This window comes from Vitis riparia, chromosome 4 (genome assembly GCF_004353265.1).
Source record: "Vitis riparia cultivar Riparia Gloire de Montpellier isolate 1030 chromosome 4, EGFV_Vit.rip_1.0, whole genome shotgun sequence".
NCBI lineage: Eukaryota > Viridiplantae > Streptophyta > Magnoliopsida > Vitales > Vitaceae > Vitis > Vitis riparia.
The window spans coordinates 24,063,056-24,078,925 of record NC_048434.1 but is presented as its reverse complement, the minus strand read 5'-3'; the positions used below and the strand labels follow the sequence as shown (position 1 = coordinate 24,078,925).

The 15,870-nt window shown below is 34.7% G+C and overlaps 2 protein-coding genes across 2 annotated transcripts in view; both read right to left on the bottom strand.

The window, feature by feature from the left end:
- Window positions 1-14,831, bottom strand: part of LOC117912897 (E3 ubiquitin-protein ligase RGLG3) — a 29,702-nt gene extending 14,871 nt beyond the window's left edge. The window contains exon 1 of the mRNA XM_034827686.1: window positions 14,740-14,831. Coding sequence (XP_034683577.1) covers window positions 14,740-14,817 — 78 coding nt within the window. The 5' untranslated portion in view covers window positions 14,818-14,831. The remainder of the gene's footprint in view (window positions 1-14,739) is intronic.
- On the bottom strand, window positions 11,021-13,253 carry LOC117912896 (xanthotoxin 5-hydroxylase CYP82C4-like). Its single transcript, XM_034827685.1, has 2 exons — window positions 12,389-13,253; window positions 11,021-11,756 (listed from the first exon to the last, which is right to left on the bottom strand). Exons 1-2 carry the CDS (start codon window positions 13,127-13,129, stop codon window positions 11,136-11,138), a joined length of 1,362 nt encoding a protein of 453 aa, XP_034683576.1. The 5' UTR covers window positions 13,130-13,253; the 3' UTR covers window positions 11,021-11,135.
- Window positions 14,832-15,870: the final 1,039 nt, after the last annotated feature.

Sequence of the window (15,870 nt, the reverse complement as noted above, 5' to 3'; positions counted from 1 at the left end):
TCGTGCTCGAGCTCTTAATTCATGGTGCACATTTTATTTGAGGGATTTATGTAAGTGTGTATAAAGATCTTTTGTTTAAATGCAAGATTGCACTAGATCTTATGAAATGTCTTTCTAAACTAAGCTAATTAATTAATGTAGGGAAAAATACGAATGTGCCCATTTCCCATATTCGAATCAAGTTAGGAACATGTAAAACTTCCTAGGGCTTTCTAAATCCTATTCATAGTGGGAAAATAATATTTTTAAACTTAAACAGAATTTAGAATGTGTAATAGAAAACAATACTTGAGATTTGGACATTCCCAAATTTGTTCCACATAGTGAAGACAAAGACTGTCGTTGTAAGAAGTCTCGTAGATCCAGAGTCTCCCGCCTGATGACTCAAGCCAAGACTTAGATACACTTCTAATAGGGAGAAGAGAAGGAAGAGACTATGACTCTTTCTCTAGATGTAGTAGACAACTCTATGGAAAAACTTTTGAAACCCTTGTTAGGATTGAGCCTAAAAAAGAAATACATGATGTAATAAAGTTAGACTTAACTATCCTCTTGCTATTCCCTTGGTATGTTGACGTTGATTTGAGTATTCAACCCATATCTCTTCCATTGTACATGACTTAGGTGCATAAGGAGTTGCATAGAAGATACAAACCATAGGTTCCCTATAAGTAGATAAGTTGTCCACAATTGGTTATGGATTTGGGCAAACTAGTTGAGATTATAGTGCACCACCTTCTAATTGAAGGGATGACTTGTCTTGGCCATCGAGATGAGTTTTCTATGATGAGTGTACTAGTTAGTAAATGTGATGCACACTAGACAAGACCTATGGTGAATCATGATCCAAGGCTATCAATTGTCATGATTCACCAAACTACTATACTACATGGATTCTCAACCTTGAGAGGATATTGAGTCTGTGTCAAAATCAATAGGAGACTTTGACCTATTTGGTGAGACCCTGAAGTGGTCATATATCTCTATGGATTGGACCACTATTGATGAAGGCTAGTGGTAACAAGTATTTTCAATAGAGGCACCATGATATCTAATGGGATTGAGACAATGTGTCCCTTTGGGTGATCCAAAGGACATGTGATCATGAAATTCGTGGTCACATTAATTCCTTTAATGGAATTTGACATATGCTCTTTGGAGTTAGAGTATGTCAATTGATCACAAAATAAGTAGGATTTGTAACTCAAGGATTTTAAAGGTAATCTTGATAGGTGATAGCACTACCTTATTAGATTGCGAACATCAATTCATGGAGAGTCTACATGTAGTGGATAGTAGGTCACAAATCTAAACACTTGATGTCTCGTTGTAATTTACATAGGGTTTTACAGTGTAGTTGACTCTCTATAGTGGGATGTGGAGTCAATTTCAAAATTTGATTATGAGGGAGCCAGTACTCTTATGGGTCCCAATGGTCCCCGGTCTAAGCTCATATTCCTTGATGACACGGTTTATGAGGGTTTGATGGGTTTTTAGTTCATTTTTGTGCATAAGGGCATTTTGGTAATTACACAAGGTTGCACAGGGATAAGTGAGTGACATATTTGGACTAAGCTAATTGATTAATTAGGATCTTCTTTAGTTAATTAATCAATTAGAAACCTTTTTAGGCTATGTTAAGTGATCCAAGCCCATGGTAGGCTTAAGTCACTTAAGCCAAGTAGGAAACCTATAAATACCCTTTTAAGGGTTAGGATTTCAATGTCTTGTCATTCTCCCCTTCAGTTTAGAGAGAGAACCCTAACCTCCACCTTTGAGATCTCCACTACCTCAGTGCTTAGACACAAGAAAGAGTCATTGGACGGAAGATCATGGTGTTTACAAGATTTATTGTGACTTTGGGGTTATCTATATTGATTGGAATCAATAAAATATATGTGGCTTTATTCTCTAGATCTATGTTTTCTATGGCATTCTTATTGTTTTTTAATACTTTCTTATCTGTTGTGATAGATTTAGAGAGCCTATGATAGATTTGCATGCACCTTACACGATCCAGGGCATGGGAACAAAGTAATCCAAGGTTCCCAACAACCCCTTAGCTAACCCTCCTAAGGAGGTATTTATATTAGGCTTAAATGACTTGAGCCCACGAAGGGCTTAGGTCACTTAATTTAACCCAAAATGGGTTCTAATTGATTAATTAACCTAGTTGAACCTACTCATTAATTAATTAGCCTAATCTAAAGACTTTGTTCACTTACCCTTGCTCAATCTTGTATAATTACCAAAGTGCTTTTATGCACAAAAGTGAAGCTAAAGCCAATTCAATGCTCATAACCCATGCCATCAAGATATATAAGCACAAATGGGGACCGCTGGGACCCATAAGAGTATTGGCTCCCTCAAAATCCAATTTTGAATTTGATTCAACATCCCACTATAGAGAATCAACTGCACTCAAGTACCTTATGTAAATAGAAACAAGACACCATGTGCTCGGGTCTGTGACTTGCTATTTATTATGTTTAGTCTCTCCATGAATTGGTGTCCATAATCTAACAAAGTGGATGCTATCAACCTTTCAAGACTACCTTTATTGTCCTTAAGTTACAAATTCTTTTATTGCGTGTTGAACTAACATTTCTTAGCTCTCAAAAAACTAAAGTCAAGTTCAAACTAAGAAGCTACCATGACCATAGTTTACATGAAACACCCCTTTAGGATCACTGAAGGGGAGACTTTGTCTCAAACTTATAAAATATCATGGTGTCTCTATTAAGAATACCTATTGCTATCAACTTCCATCAATAGTGACACAATCCATAGAAAATATATTATTAGCTTATTATCTCACAGTATGTCAAAGTCATTGCTAAGTTTAGTATAAGCCTAAATTCTCTTAAGGTCAAGAGATAACATAATGAAGCAACTTGGTAAAGTCATGACTACTTGATATCCTTAAAGTCATGACTCATCATAGGTTCTATCCAACGTGTAACCATCCTCACTAGTACATACACCATGGGAAACCTATCCCGATGGCCAAGACCAATCATCCATCCAATTAAGAGGTAATGTGCTACAACCTCCAATGAATTGCCTAAGCCCATGAGCTAGCTGTGAACAAGTTATCTATTTGCAAGGAACCTGTGACTTAGATATTTTGTGCTACTCTTAATGCATCCAAGTCACATACAATGCAAAAAATATAGACCAGAATGCTAACAAGATATAATGCATGGAAATAGAATAAATAAAAGTGAACTGAAACTTTATTAATAAATAAAATTCAAAATTTTATTTCATCATGTTATGCTTTTAAAGGCTCTATCCTAATAATTAATTAGAACCCAATAGGAGCAATTATTTAATTAGGACCCAAGTGGGCTAGGTTAGGTGATTCAAACCCAACTTGAGCTCAAGTCACTATAGCCCAAAAAGAAGATTATAAATACCCCTTGAGGGATTAGAGCTTCAAAATTTTGTCACTTTGTGTTCCAGATAAGTTTTCCTAAAGAGATACCTTAGCCACCCTTAAGGAGGAAGAGATGTTCATACTTCTCTTGTGTGATTGGTTCCGTGTAAGGAGAGATTGGGTGGAAGAAAACTAGGTAGACAAACTTTACAACTTCTTCAATGATTTTATCAAATTAGGATTGATCTAAGAACATCCATATCATAGGTATGCTCACTATATCTCTATATCTAGGTTCTTATATGTTTTTAATACCATGTGTTTCGTTGTGTTAAATCAAGAGAAGCCTAAGGATAGATTGCATGCACCTTATTCGATCCAAGACTAGGGAAATGGAGCAATCCAGGATTCGAAAGACCCACTCCTTCATATTCTTGTTTTCATGACTTTAACCATGATACTTCTAATGTCACAAGGTTTAAACCTGAGATAGTGCATTGACAAAAAGGCATGATAGGTGGTCAAGACACAGAAGGTCCTTATCGAGAAATTTCTCATTGCATTGATTCTAGTCTTAAATCATTTGAGGCAACTAATATGCTAGTTGCACCTTCTTTACAAAGATCCACTTAATAAATTAAACCTCCTTACCACTTGTCTCTCATGACTACTTTGTCTTCCATCAATGTTCCAAATTCTTATGCATAGGCTAGAAAATATTCACATTGGCAATTTCTATGAATGAAGAATTAGAGGCTTGGACAAAAAAGATAAAAAATAAATAAAAATACTTGGGATATTATTCATTATGTAGATAGGTGTTGGCTAATTGAATGCAAATAGGTTTACTCAATTAAACAAAAACCTGATGGATCTTTGGATCATTATAAAGCTCGTCTAGTTGCTTTTGGAAATTGACAAGAATATGGGACCAATGATCATGAGACATTTACTCTAATGGCCAAAATGACAACTATTTAAACTTTGTTATCCATTATAGGTTCATAAGGTTGAACCGTTTTCCAAATGGATGTTAAAAACTCCTTCCTGCATGATCTACATGATTCTTTTGTGCAAAGTAAGTGTGAACCTGTGTTTTTCACATGCATTCCCACTCAATCGGCGAGACTCGCTTTTTAAGGTGAAAATTTATTTTTGGAAAAGTCAGAGTTGCCACTTATTTTATTTTATTTTAAAAGGGAAAATAAAACAAGAAAGAAAACCATAAAGAAGTGACTCCATAGTTTTGGAAAAACGTGTCTTTTCAAAACCTGAGTCTAAGTCTAGGGATTAGATTACTTATTGAGAAGGTACCACAAAGAGGTAGCACCCATCTAAGCCTTAAAGAGGTCTCTACTAGCTAAGTCGAGGGAAAAGTGGCAATTAATCAATTGATTGAAGATACCTAGGTAGGCTAAGGTAATTTCGAAACTAGCATGCTAATAAAAAAAAAATCAAATCACAATCACAAAGGAAGGTTAGGATGTGTACCTGAATTGTTTCTCAAACGCTATCATAAGATATTAAAGTTAGCACAAAAATATAGCACACAACATGTATTTTATCAAAGCAAATCAAATAGACATCTAGATACCCAAGGATGGAATCAAACATAGATATGGCTCACAACAACATCCATGTTCATAGAATTTCGGAAAGTAGGTGATGGAGAGCATACCTAGATAACATGCATAATTTGTAAGGTTCTTCCAAAAATACTAGAGTGGTTAGGACAAGTATAAATTATACAATATCTTCGTTATGTCTATTATACAATATCATAGCCAAAATCGAGCCAAGATAAGTCAAATGACTCCAAAAATAAATAACAAATTCAAGCAAAGTACAAGATCATCAGCATGCAGTTAGAAAAGGAAGCATCACAAAACAATTTCTAAAAAAAATATCTTGGAATGGAATTTAATTACAAAAAATTTCAAGAAACAACTCCTACGCATTTAAAACAACATACCAAAAACCAAACACTCATTCAAATGATAGATTGCAGCAAAGACACCTAAAAGTTCTAGAAGGTCTAGATTAGGTAAAAAAAAATAATGACATGCATAAACGAATTTTTCAAAAATAATAAAAGATCACATAAAATTATAAAAAAAAAAAAAAAAAATTTGACATCGTTCAAAGTGTCTATATCACAAAAAAAGAAAAAAAGAATCCAAGGTCAAGTAGTACTCAAAAGTATTTTTATATCACTCCAGCTAATCAAATATTTAGAATGCATCATGTACAGTAGGTACGAATTTGAAAAATCATATCTTCCTTAAAAAAAAATATCTTTTAAATATTTTATATGTCAAAATTCAATTTCAAGGAGTCAAGAATATGGAAAAAATATCAAATCAAAATAAAAAAGACATCTAATTATTTATTTTTACAAAAACATTTTGGATGTCCAGCATTGGGTGAAAACAGAATCCCTAAAAGACTTATTTACATTTTCCATTTTAGAATTGTTTTTTCATTCAAACAAAACTCTAAATTCATGTTAAAGATGTCTATAATATCATACAATTAGTGGAAAAATTTTTGAAAACAGAATCCCTAAAAGACTTATTTACATTTTCCATTTTAGAATTGTTTTTTCATTCAAACAAAACTCTAAATTCATGTTAAAGATGTCTATAATATCATACAATTAGTGGAAAATTTTTTGGAGTATCATAAGTGAGTCAAATTGAATTCTCTTTTAGAGATGCAATAAATTGTATAACTTAACGATAAAAGGTTTTTTGAAAAGTAATTTTCATGTAGGGGTTTCACCAATTCCCCAATTGATATACGTAAATTTAGCCTATGGATTCTCATCTATTTGGGAGTACAAGCTTTGATTCACGTTTTACTTAAAACCAAATTTTTATCAAAAATAAAAGGGTGCAAACTAAATGAGATATAGTTGCATACATTTTAAAAAAAAATGACCCTAAGGATTCTAAATGAATTTTTAAATATATTTTCAAAGGAATATTTTGAGAAAAGGTTTTTTCTTTTAAAAATGAAGAAATTAATTTGAAAACAACAAAATGCATGAGACAAAATATAATGCAAAACAAAAGAAAACAAAATCACCAAATAAAATTTTTGACAACTAAGCAAACTAAAGTAATGAGAAAGAGATGAATCATCATTATTTTCTAATGGCCTCTAAAGATTAAATTTGAAACAAAATCACCAAAGTAATAAATTGAAGGGTTTTAGATCAAGCTAGATAATAAGATATCGATCAAGATTTGTTCACTAGAACTCTAAAAGCACATAAGCTAAAGTATATTCAATCAAGAGCAAATGATAAATGAACCCAATAGGATAAACCAAAAGATAAACTTAACCATTCAAAACATGGATATAATGACATGAAATCAGTTAAACTAGGAAACTAAATTATATATATATATATATATATATATATATAAAACTCAAGAACCATATGGGATCAATCAAAAACTGAAGTTATCAACATGAAAACATGAATAATGGCATGGAATTAATCAAACTATGAAATTAAAATTGTACAAAATATCTAAACTAAAAGAATAAATTAAAACTAAACTTAAGATAGAACTAAAAGAAAGAATTTGATCACATGGGATTGATTATTTAATGAACTGCATTGACAACAATATAATGACATGGAATTAATTTAACTAAGAAACTAGAATTCTAAACACTCAAGAACTAACGTAATTAATAAAAAGAAAAAAAAAATAAAAGTTATCAACTTGAAAACTCATATACAATGACATTGAACTAATTAGACTAGGAAACTAATGTTTTAAAAACAAACATGCTCGGAATATAAAAAAAACAAAACTAAACAAAATTCAAACTTTCTTTATTTATTACAATGAATTGAAATCAAATCTAAACTAATTTTGAACCATTTTAATTTAATCTAGCGTATTAGAAACTAAAACTAAATAAAACCAAACCTTTTGAATTAATGTAATGAATCAAAATTAAGTTAAACAAATTTCCACCTTAACTTTCTGAACAACGCGCATGGGCTGTAGAATCTTCAAAGTTAGGCTATGTCCTTGGGGAATGATTTGAAGTGGCGGCTTTGGAGGGTTTTTTTCCGAAATTTTGGGTTCGTTCCCACTCATGGTGCAGGTTGTTGATCCTTGCTTCTGTTGGGGAGTGCTCTAAAAGGCTACGTGGTGTCCTCCTTGCAGCGTGTTGATGCCTTTAGAGCGGCTACGTGTGGGGATGTCTAAGGATGGCAGTTATTTGTTTCTTTGCTTAATGGAGCCTACGTGCTGCCCGAATCCCATGTCATCGGGCTATGTGTTGTCTTCCCAGTGGAGCCTGCATGCCTCTCCACGTGTTGATACTTTTTCAAATAATGATGCAACATATGGAGTATTGCAGCCGTGCATGTGGATCCTTTTTCAATGGCAGTCTGCATTTCATTCTTTTTGAGTGGCAGTCTTTTTATCATCCCTCCCATGTGCGGTTGTGCATGAAGATTTCTTCTTAGCGATGTCTAAGACCTTGGTGCCTCAGATCCTTCTTGAGAAATTCTGGTGCTTCTCTCTCAAAAAAAAAAAAAAAAAATCCACTCCTCAAAAATTTCTGGTTCATAGTGTTGTAGATTTTAAGTGGCAGATTCCTCTCTTTCCAATGGTCGTTCCTCCCTATATGGCAGCCCACATAATTCCATTAATGATTTGATCTCCAAAAGAATTCCCTCCATCCATGAATCCATTCTCCAAAAATAAAGTCTCCCATTTTTCTTTCTTTTTCCAATCTTCCAATCCCCCCTCCCGCTCGTCCCATTTCATTTTAAATTCTCTTTTTTATATTAAAAAATACATGTAGTTGTGGACTCTCAATTATTCTCAAGGAGTCCAATTTTTCTTAAACTCCCAATATCCATATCTTCTTTATCAAAACAAATCCTTAAAATTTTAAACTCCCTCAAAACGTCTTTCAATGAGAGTCCCACTTTCCTTAAACTCCAATGCTATCTCCGTATCTTCCTCCCCAAAACATCTTCCAAGAAGAATTTCACTTTCCTTAAACTCTAATGGTAAGTTTCCTTGCAAAAGCATCAAATTTATTAAATTAAATAATTGAATGAATAAGTAAATAAATTAGAAAACGATAAAAACAATAATAAATAAATATGTTAATTAAAAATTTTTAAAAACTAAAATAAGAAAGAAGATAAAAAAATAAAAATAAACAAGTGATTGATAATAATAAAATAAATAAATAAAATAAAAAAAGAGTCTTGCAAGCCAATATGTAAGTCATACAAGTCATGCAAAAAATGTCTGAAAGGTGACCTATGTGTGTTTTAGGTGGCCCTATGTCAACCTAAGTGTGCTTAGAGGGGCCCAAGTGACCTAAAAAATGCCGAAGTGATCCTAAATCGGCCAAACATGCCTATGTAGGCCTAAGTGACTTAGGTGGGCCTAATGAGTCTTAATGGGCCTAGATGGGCATGGTTTGCCTAAATGAGTTTAGGTGAACCTAAATGGGCCTAAAGGTACCTAAACAGGTATAAGATGCCTAAATGGGTTAGGGCCGGCCTAAATGAGTATAAGTAACCTAAATGGGCCTAAGTGAACCTAGATAGGCCTAAGATGGTGCCTGATAGTGGGTCTGAGTGGGTTAACTGAGCCTAAATGAGACTAGGTGAATTTAGGTGAAGTGTGATGTGCTTAAGTAACCTAGGGTGAGTGTGTGTAATTTGAAAGGTGCCTAGGTGACCTCGGGCAAGTGTGTGCAAGGTAAAAGATGCCTAGGTGTGCCTAAGAAGTGTTTAAGTGAATCTAGGTGATTTAGGATGCATCTAAATGACCTAAAAAGTGTACTTAAATATGCCTTAGTGACCTAGACGGGCTTAAGGTGGTGCTTAATAGGCCAAGTGGACCTAAATGGGCCTAAGGTGAGTTTAGGTGGGCTTAAGTGACCTAATTGAGTTTGACCTAAAGTGCACTTAAGTGAAGCCAAATCCAAAACTCAAATGGCAGCCAAGGTCACAATGAGGAGTTGGATAAACCCCTCAACCAAACTCTCCAAGGTGGCTTAAAAAAAAAAAAAAAAAAAAAAAAAAGATAAGCTACCAAGGAATTGATGTAAAGTACTAAACGAACACCTAATAGGATATGTGCTAGGATGACAAAATGTAGGTTCCACAGTAAGATATGGTTCTAAAACTCATGTATGTCGTCTTCGATGTTCCCTTTATGGGCTTAAACAAGCTCTTTGTACATTGTTTGCTAAATTTCATCACCCGCTACATAATTTGTATTTTAACCATAGTTCCAATGATCTTTCCATGTTTCTTCGCTGTTCTATTGTTGGTACACCATTCCTCTTATTTATGTCGATGATATTATCATCACTTGGACAAATAGTCATGTATTCAAGAGCTATAATCATCTTTACGTTTCTAGGACTTGAAATTTGTCTTTCACCTCACATATTTTTTTCAATCAACATAAATACACCAAAGATTTGATTGCTTTGGTTGGACTTGAGAATTCAACACCCATGGATACTCTTTTGGAAATGAATGTGAATTTTTCAAATAAGGCTGGAGAATTACTTCGGAATCCAACTACATATTGACAATTAGTTGGGAACCTGATTTACTTGACAATTACCATATCAGACATATCTTATTTTGTGAATTTAATGAGTCTCAATTTATGGATCAACCTCATCATTTACATCTTGTAGGAGTTAAAAGGATAATTCGCTATTTCCTTGGGACTTTTGATCATGGGATATTTTACAAGGATGGATCTCTTGTTATTCTCAAAGCTTACAGCGATGTTGATTAGGCAAGGTGTCTTGATTCTCAACGTTCCAATATAGGTTCATGCGTATATCTTGGTGGTTCTCTTGTTTCATGGAAATGCCAAAAAAAAAAAAAATCTAAATCTTTTATAGAAGCAAAATATGAGCTATCTCATCAACTTCTTCTAAAATTATTTGGCTTCATCAAATGCTATTTGTATTAGGTTTCCTTATCCAAATCTCACACCTTTATATGTTGATAACATGAGTGCCATTTGAATTATTGCAAATCTCATTCTTTATGAATGAACTAAAAACAAAAGCGGATTGTCACTACATTTGAGATGCATATGTCGATCATACGATCACACTACCTCATGCTTCCATAGAGTTTTAAATGGTTGATATCTTTATAAAGTCCTAAACAAAGATATGATATCAATTGTTAGTTGACAAATTGATACTTGTCCATTCCCTAACATCAATTTGAGGGAGGGCATCCATTCCTTTGAGAGATTGTTTGGCATGCTATTAGAGATTTTATTCAATTAGATTCCGTACTTGACCTCATTGCATGATTTTAGGAATTTCCTTGCTGTACATACCTTAATTGTATATAGCCAATCTTGAGGATTGTAATTTTAAAATTTCCTTGTACAAATTTTCTTCTCAATGTAAAAAAGTTCTATCTCTAAGAAAGATATACATCATTCCAAACAATTCTTTGTTTTTATTTTGTTACTCCTACTAAGATACAGATATCTTAAAATCAATTGGTATTCATCACACAAATAAATGCACATAAATAATAATATTTATCTTCAAGTTTTAAAGTATCATATATGATCAGTTATTTTATAAATTATAGCATGTGAAATATTACATTAAAAATTATATCACATCATCATATTAATAGAAGTATCTACGAGACTAGTGGCTGGTTTATACGTTGAGCAGCCGGTTACACACACACATGCAAGTGTGAGCACTAATAGAGGTGAGAAGGAAGGCGTGGAGTGAGCATAACGCATAGTGGGGTTAACTTCGGCATGGTGAAACTTATCCCTTCAGTCATGTCGACCGGAGCATTTGATGGTGTGGTCATGTCAAATCCTTGAAGTAACCTAGCAAATGTTAAGTGTAACATTTGCAAAGCCATGTTGATCCCTGGGCAAGCCCTTCTACCAGACCCAAATGGGATGAGCTCAAATTGATGACCAAAAACATCCAGGTTTGCATGACTTCCCAAAAACCTCTCTGGCTCAAACTCTTCCGGGTTGGACCAAACACGCGGATCTCGGTGTAACTTCCATGCATTCACGAACAAGCGGGTGCCTTTAGGAATGTGATACCCACAAACATGACAATCTTGGGTCGCCTCATGCGGTACTAATAGGGGAGCAGCTGGATATAGCCTTAGAGACTCCTTAATGATAGCCCGAAGGTAATCTAGCTTCTGAATATCTGATTCTTCCACCCATCTGCTCCTCCCAACTTTTAGATCTAGCTCTTGCTGAGCATGCTTCATTGCTTCTCTATTATTCAGTAATGCAGACAGGATCCATGTGGAGGTAATAGATGTGCTGTCTGAGCCTCCCACGATGAGATTCTGTATATGCATGGTTTTAAATTTCAACAAATAATTAACCCAAAAAAAATGGTATTAGAAAAAAAGTGAACCTAGGATAAATTAATGTGCCTAATATATAAAGATGCATTATCAGAATTCATTGGTAGTCCCTCAATGACTACAGCATTGAAAGATGCCAGTTTCAACAGATTAGATACGCGTTAATTTTCATCTAATTATGAAGTCTTCAACAATTTTAATCTAATTTTCATCTAATTATGAATGCCACATAGCAAGGTTATATCTCTTGAAGAAATTGAAGTTAAAAAACACTATGCCACTTGCACAGGAGGGCATACCAATAGTGCATGTTGTTGAAGAACCAATTTTCTTAAAAATTTAAATTGATAGGATTTAGATTTAATATGCATATTATGCTCTCTTTTAATACATTTATATAAGTTTTTCTCAGCGTTCAACATTAGGTTCAAGTGTCAGTCAACTCTTATATATATTTATATATATATATATATATATATATAGGCACTAGCATTCTTTATTCTTAAAATAACCGATACATTTTTGGGACAACAGCAACAACAACAACAAAAGTGAATGAGCCTGTACAATATGATAATGATTACTATTTATGTGACGGTAAGAGAACATACCACTATTGTTGCCTTGATAACAGTTTCACGGGTGTGGCCGAACATGGACGTGTCTTGGACTGTTGATAGCAGTACATCAATGAAGTCATGCCTGCTTCCGGGCTCACTCTTTAACCTCATAACATGTTCTTCTACCCAACTTCCTACAAGAGAGTCCAATTCCTCTGTAACATGCTTCATGGAGCCCAAATAGCCTTGCAAATCCAACCGTTCAAGAAATGGGAACACATCTGATGGAACAAAGGCGCCAGACAGAGACAGGAATTTCTTAATAGCTATTATAGCACCCCTTGCTTCTTCATTTCCATGGACCGCGTTATCAAAATATCTCTTCCCTGCAATCATCCTAAGGGCGAAATTGAATGCCAAGTGTTCAAACCACTCACTCATAACCACCTTTATTGGACTGATCCAGTTGTTATCTTTGCCAAGTGAGTACAAGTCTTTGATGCAAGCATCCAATTCAGAAATCCGTACATCCTTCAATTCATTGAGACGACGAGCAGAGAGAATTTCCACCACTGATGGCTTGCGCATCTCACGCCAAAAAAGTCCATAAGGTGCAGAGCCAAACATTGCATAGTTGTAACCCAGGAGCTTTGACACGCTAGAACGTGGGCGTGAGGCAAAAACCTTGTCGTTGGTAGTGAAGCATTCCTTAACTGCCTCATGACTACTGACCACTACCGCTGGGTGCATCCCTAGTTGGATCATGAACACAGGGCCGTGCTTATCAGCCATGGCTCCAAGGGTTCGGAAAATTGGGACTTGGCCACTTAGGAGATGCAGATGACCTATGATTGGCCAGGCACCAGGGGGTTTTGGGGCTGATATGCCCTTACTATTGTGAGTGAGAGTCCTAACTCTCCATCGACTATAGCAAAACAACAAACCCAGAAAAAGCCCTGCGAATGCTAGCAAATGGGTGAGCAAATCCATGATGGAATGGAGACTGGAGAATGGAGCTCAGTTGAAGACTCACTGCCAGGTTCAAAACTGTTTGAAACTGACTTCTGCGTTTGAATATCAATCTGATGGCCTGCCTAGAATCACTGAAGTATAATTTTTTTTCCCTTCTGCTAGTTAGAAATTTTAGAGGTTAAAAAAAGAATATTTAATTCATTTTCAAATAGATCTACCTATCCACTCATTGCTCTTTGTGAACTGAAGTCTATACAAGAATTAAGTTTCATGATTCAAGACCAGATTTTCTCAATGCATCAGTAATCTGGAAACATGGGTATTATATTGCTTGTTTTTCATCAAAAAACAAAATTGCCTCAAGAAGCATACACTAAAAATATGTTCAAGAAAATTGTGTACTGAAGAGGCTATTAGATATGCACTTACAATAACCATAGCAAAGAAAGAGAGGCAACACAAATACAAATCAATTTTAAAGATTTTCTGTGGTACTTATGACAACATTGTCCTTTTAATTGATTACACATCTAAGTTTCATATCCTCTACTGTAATAGCGTTTGATATAAATGTGATTTACAATATTTTCACCATTTTATTGTTAAATAGTCCATGCATAACTTTAAAATACTAAAACGTAGTATAGTTAAGAGGGAGTGTTTCCCTAGGATTTAGTGCACTCTTAGCCCCCCTGATGGCAACAGTCCGGCACAAGGCATGTGAATGGCACCATGCCTCCATATGTAGCCTAAAGCATGAGGACAGACATGCTAAAGCGGGGAGACAAGGCAACAAAAGGCAGTGTTTCAGTCTACATTTGGTTGGGTTGGTTGGCTAGAATTTGGTTGCTTTTCAGTTCAAATCTCATGTCAGACTGGCTCTCCATTGATATTCTAAAAAAAAGGTCTGGGTTGGATTTGATGTCAAAACCATGCAACATGCTCAACCCAAAATTATGCACCCCATTGACCATCAAAGCAACTAAAGGTTGCGTGTTAAATATGCTCAGGAGGCTTTAAATTGACCCTAAAGCTTCATATCTATGATTGGATTCAGTTTTCTATGAGCTAGAATGTTGCATGAAGTTGATATCCACATTGTACATGAACTTACACATTCATATGGGAAAAACAACCTCAATAAAAATCTCATGATTTGAAATTTCATGTTTCACATGCTTGGATATCTTCAAAAAACAACCAGTCATCTTAGTTACAGTGTGGTTCCATTGAATGAACCCTCATGGTGTTAAACTTCTCAACAGGCATCTTATAAAAGAAACAGTTTCACTAACAAGGTATCAAGGAGCAAGAGTATCAATAATTCCAAATTCCATACAACTCCAACTAACAAATAGAAGGTTAATGAAGAAACCTGATCCAAAGAGTTGAAATTATCGGCTATGTAAGGCAATTGCCGCCTATGCCATTGAAGTTCCTGCATAAGAAGGGGTTTGATGCAGAAAATCATGATGAGAATCATCAAATGCTGATTCTGAATTCCCCATACCAGAAGTTATATTGAACCCATATCACAAAAGATGGATTCTATATAGAATGTGAGAATTGGGAGAGATTAGTCTAAATAATACATATATGTATATACACACACACAAGCTAAATCATGTTACAAATATAATTTTCAATGAAGTTACAAATATTAAAAAACAATAAAATATGCAGTCTGAAAAATGTTTTGTATCCTATGAAAAACTTCCAGTGGTGACCCATTACTTCGCTTATTTTCTATATCAATGTATGCTTCTCATTTGAATTGAAGTTTCCCATACTTTTCCCCCATGTAAAAGAAAATTTTAGATTCACAGATGAGAATCGGTGTTCCTCAAAATTAATGCATGCAAAAGATCTTGACAATACCAGAGCTTATATGGGGTCAATACTTCTATGGATTTCTGCTCCTGGTGCAAACCGGGAAGCAAAGAGACAAAATTTCAATTTCCCAACTTGATATCGGAGATGGCTGGTGAAATGACACAGAAAAGTATGCCCAAGAGGCCTGATGAAGGAAGACCAACCATATATATATATATATATATTTATCACAAAACATAAGTTGTTTGGTTCCACAAAATGTTTATTGCAAAGTAGGTCACTTTCAACCTTGCCTTTTGCCAGGCAGTCATAGTTCAACTTCTTCAACACTCCTCACCTTTTGCCTTTTCAGCAGGCTAAAGTTAATTCAAGTGAAAAGAAATATGCTGTTATAACGTAGCATAGTTTGCTATGCATGAAACACACATTTCGTCTAGAAGTACCAAGAATGGTTGGTAAAACAAGAATCACCCATTGGAAACCAAAACAACAAGAGGCCTGAAACTTCGTTTCGCTGCTACATCACCCATTGGAAAAACAAGAATCAGCCATCAAACTTAGTTCTAAATTTCACAAATTTGAAAGGATAATTTACGTAATCAATCAAAACTAAGTCAATGATGAAAGAGAAACAAACACACACCCATGAATGCAAACGTTGATAAAAGAAAACTTATGAGAATATGGATGAATATGGAGAGAATCACCAGCTCGAAATTGGATAGCAG